Source organism: Vicia villosa, linkage group LG3 (genome assembly GCF_029867415.1).
Source record: "Vicia villosa cultivar HV-30 ecotype Madison, WI linkage group LG3, Vvil1.0, whole genome shotgun sequence".
In the NCBI taxonomy this organism is placed as follows: domain Eukaryota; kingdom Viridiplantae; phylum Streptophyta; class Magnoliopsida; order Fabales; family Fabaceae; genus Vicia; species Vicia villosa.
Window position 1 is genome coordinate 1,812,193 of NC_081182.1, and position 5,050 is coordinate 1,817,242.

Genomic DNA, 5,050 nt, shown 5'->3' on the forward strand with positions numbered 1-5,050 from the left:
CGATTGTCATGCTTCACTTAGGGACAAAATTATCAATTTAACAAAATCATGTTTCTACACAACAGAACATTAATCAACAGATAAGCATAACATCATCTATGCAATATCTCACAAAATTAATCCGATAACAACAAAAATAAAGTATCATCATAAACTCTAAACTAGCGTTCCCCCAGTGTTACAACTATCAGAGCATGACACCTGACGCTACTAAAACACTGACTCATGAGCTAATCCTCACCGAGTCGAACAACCGCTATCCTCAATCTGAAAATGACAACATGTAAGGGTGAGTCTCATCATAATTAACAAATGTTATTGAATCATAAATAATAACACATCATAGTTACATCATTCACCCAATTGTTTCATAAACAGACATTCAAACAAGTTTCATCATCACAAAACAATCCACCAACACATCATCAATATTTATAACACTGGAATACATCCAATCATGTTATAAAAGTCATGCATATGAATGCAACTGACATTATGCATGTGGTACCAACATCATCAAATGGGAATAACCCATGACCGATCCAACATCATCAAGATACGGTCCTGCCAGCAAAGATTCCACACAATGGGAATCATGCCCTTCACTGATCCAACACATCATCATGGATACAGCATCAACAATGAATATGAATGAATGCAAACATATATGAAACATACTTATACCATCGTCTAGTCTATGAGTAACATCATCTAATACTCAAATCATCATCATCATCATCATCAAAGTATGTTTATATACATTAGCATCGTTCAAATACAATCAATCAATCATTATCATCATCATTAAAGAACATACATGTATTCACATCAATCATCATCTAATAATGTTTTTCAAAACAACATCTTATATTGTCACATTTCATCATATATGTCAACAATACGCCATTCATCAAACTAACAAAATATTCACATCATACTCATATCCTCGCATAGGATGTCTCATAAGCTTCTTCATATAATTCAAACAAATCGTCATACGACTCATATTTTAAACACAGCATACATCGTCATGTCTTATCATATATATCCACAACACGTCATACATCAAAACAAGCAAATGATGATAAAATAAATTCAAGATGCTGCTCATTTCATTATTATAACACAAAGAATATTTCATAAGCTTCATCCTGCTCGAAACGGTACTTAAAACAGGCCAACGGTTTAAAAGTTATACATCTTTAAACTTTCTGAAATCACCAGCAGCACGCGGCGCCACACAATGTTCGCGACGCGCTGCCAGGAAATGACGCCTTCGCAGCGCCAACAAGGGACGCGGCGCGAACTGAGTAAAAATAATTTTCCTTAAGCTTTCTGCCAAGCAGTTCGCGGCGCCAACACATGGACGCGGCGCGAACTGGCGATTTCACAGATTCTCAATCGCAAAATGACGACATACGAACTTGAATCCCAAATTCCTCAACCTTGATAAAATCGATTCAAGTTGATCAAACACCACAAAACAGCCACACAACATATATCATACACACATATAACATATATTATGCATCATCAAACATCATACGACACCAAATTCATGGAGATTCATCAAAACAGATAATTATCAACAAACATCCCCAAAATCCCAACTCTATCATACGACTCAATTGACATGAAATAATATATCTATATCAGTCCTATTATCCATAACCCAATAATAGATGTTAATCGGAAGAGTCCCCCCTTACCTTAGCCAAGAATCTGGACTTTTCCCCTTCTTCTTCATCAAACCCGTAAGCCCTTTTCCCTCAAATTCAGCAAGAATCTCCCATCTTCAAACTCGCTTATATCCCTCATCGAGAACCTCCCTGACACAAATTAATATATCAAATTGAAGGAAATTTCGTGTAGAATTTGAATCTTTGAGAATTACCTGATTTGGAGTTACGAGCCGAGAGTTATGACCCATTTTGTGAAGGCTGCACCATGAATACGAAAATGGCTTTTGTATATGAGTTCTTCTTCTCTCCCTCTTAGGTCTTTCTCCTCTCTTTCTCAATTTTCTCTTATTTTCTTGTTTTATCAAAACATAACATAATTTAGTAATGGGCTTCTTCGCACTAACACCCCCACATTACTAACTCCACCAATGGCCCAACACTACATTTTATTATTTCTTCCCCACATAATTCCAATAAAATGCTAATTCAAATTAATTAATTTAAAACTTAATTAAATTAATTAAATAATAAATTTTGGGATGTTACATGTACAAACCAATCATTTTAGTCATCATGGAAACCAAATGTGACCCTCATAGGGCTGCAAAATCTCTAAAGAAGTTAGGGTTTGATGATTATGTGATCAACAGTAACAATGGTTTTGCTGGAGGCATTATTGTGGCTTGGAAAACTGATAATGTGCACTTTCAGTTGGAAATGTCCGAGGAACAATTCATTCATTTGATGTCAGTTGTCATAATGGACATAAGTGGTTGTTTACAGCCATCTATGCTAGTCCAAATGATGTCAAAAGAAGGAATATGTGGGATCTTCTTAAAACTATAGCTAGTAATATTAATCTTCCGTGGCTACTAGCAGAAGATTTTAATGATATAGCCTATGCAAGTGAAAAAAAAGGTGGTGCTCAAGCGTCTAGCAGGAAGTGTAAACTTTTCAGGGATAAGATAGAGGATTGCAGCCTAATGGATCTGGGAGCTTGTGGACCAGCATATACATGGCGTGGACCTATTTTCCATGGAGGGCAAATAATATATGAGAGACTGGATAGGGCGCTCAGCAATGAAAGTTGGAGACTGGATTTTCATGAAGCCACAGTCAAAGTTTTACCACGAGTGGAATTCTCTGACCATCATCCACTCATGATTTCTCTTACTAGTAACAAGAATGCGAGGGCTCCTAGCCGGTTTCGTTTTGAGAGTGCTTGGATGGTGGAGGAGAAATACAAAGAACGATTACTGGGGATTTGGAAGAAAAACGAAGGCTTGAAGATGAATCTTAAGTTGGTGGAAGACGATGCGAAATACTGGAAGTGCAAAACCTTAAACCACATGCAAAAGACAAAGAAAGAAATCATGGCTAGATTGAATGGTGTACAAAAAAGGCTTTATGGGCAATCCAATCAAAGAGCTTTGCAGAGGCTAGAGAATAAGCTTCAATATGACTTGGCTAGGATCCTCAAACAAGAGGAGCTCATGTGGTTTCAACGCTCTCGTTCTAAATGGCTTGCAGATGGTGACAAGAACATCAAGTATTATCATCTCAAGACAATTACAAGAAGAAGAAGAAATAAGACAGTGATGCTTAAAACTAGTAATGGAGATTGGACATAAGATGTTGATCAAATTAGAGACATGGTGAATAATTACTACAAAATTCTTTTTACGGAGAATGATAACTTAGATTGTTGGAAACATACGGATATTACCTTCCCTACAGTGGATGTGCAAGACATGAATAAGCTGGGTATTCAGATTAGACAGGAGAAGATAAAGAAAGCCATGTTTGACATGAAGCCGTGGAAAGCTCTTGGCCCAGATGGTTTCCCGACTGGTTTTTACCAACAATCGTGGGATGTTGTGGGAGAAAGTGTCAGTAACTTCATCAAGCATATTTGGAACAATCCGGAAGAAGTTGGTTCTATAAATCAAACTGATATATGTCTTATTCCTAAGGTAGACCATCCAACAACAGTCATGCAATTTAGACCAATCTCCTTGTGCAACTCGGTTTATAAGGTTATCACCAAAATTATTGTGCAGAGATTAAAGCATCACATGAACACTTGGGTGTCTCCTTACCAATCAGGTTTTGTACCTGGGAGATCTATTCATGAAAATGTTATGATTGCCAAAGAAGCCATGCATACTATGGAGAGAGCGCGCGGAAACAAGGTTACTTTGCTATTAAAGTGGATTTATCCAAAGCCTATGATAAATTGAGTTGGCAATTCATTGCACGTGTTCTACATGAAATTAAGATTCCTAGTACGTTGATGAAGCTGATCATGTATGGAATTACCAGTGTGGAGACAAATATTAATTGGAATGGATCGCGTAGTGACTACTTTCGACCCGAAAAAGGTATCCTCTATCCCCCTATTTATTTGTGCTCTGCATGGATAAATTAACTCATCTGATTGAGAAGGAAGTTTTAAACAAGAAATGGAAAGGCATAAAGTTAGGTAAACAAGGGATAATTATATCTCACCTTATGTTTGCTGACGACTTATTGCTTTTTGGTGAAGCCAATGATATTCAGCTGAATTGTGTTATGGAAACACTAAAAACCTTCTGAGAAATGTCCGGACAAGAAGTGAGCCATGAGAAGACAAGTATACTCTTCTCTAAAAATGTTCCTAAAAGCATGAAAACTAAACTGACTCAGAGTTCGAAGTATACAGTAGTTGGAAAGTTTGAAAAATATCTTGGAGTGCCTCTAAGTGGAAAGAGTCTTGGAAAGAAGGACTTTCAATATGTGGTGGATCAAATAGCTTCAAAATTGAGCTCCTGGAAACAGAATACACTTTCACTGGCAGGGAGAATAACTCTTGCAAAGAGTGTGATTGAAGGAATTCCTCTATATCCAATGATGACTAATAAGATTCCTAAAGCTTGTATAGAGGAAATTCATGGCATGCAACGAAAATTCATCTGGGGAGATTCAAATGAAAAGCGTAGAATTCATGCAATTGGATGGGAGACGCTTACTAAACCAAAGGAATTGGGAGGAGTTGGGTTGCGGAATTTGGAGTTAGTCAATACTGTTTGCCTCATGAAACTAAGATGGAAGTTGCATAACAGATCTAATGACCTTTGGTGCAATGTCCTTCGTGCGAAATACATGCAAAGGGAGAATGGGGAAATTAATAAAGCTAAGGCGTACGATTCTTCTCTTTGGAAGGATATTACCAGAGTGATGCCGATTCTGGATCAGATAGGTTTTTGGTGTGTAGGGGATGGAAAAACAATCAATGCATGGGAGGATAATTGGTTGGGAAACTCCTATAATTTAGCTCAGTGGGACGTGACAATTCCAAACACTCTTCGTGGAGCTAAAGTGTGCGATTT

At 37.3% G+C, this 5,050-nt stretch overlaps 1 protein-coding gene across 1 annotated transcript; it reads left to right on the forward strand.

Moving 5' to 3' along the window:
• The first annotated feature begins 2,255 nt into the window (after positions 1-2,255).
• LOC131654707 (uncharacterized) lies at positions 2,256-3,313 on the forward strand. The gene is made up of 2 exons (XM_058924654.1): positions 2,256-2,352; positions 2,394-3,313. The coding sequence occupies exons 1-2, from the start codon at positions 2,256-2,258 to the stop codon at positions 3,311-3,313; spliced, it is 1,017 nt and encodes a 338-aa protein (XP_058780637.1).
• The last annotated feature ends 1,737 nt before the right edge of the window (positions 3,314-5,050 follow it).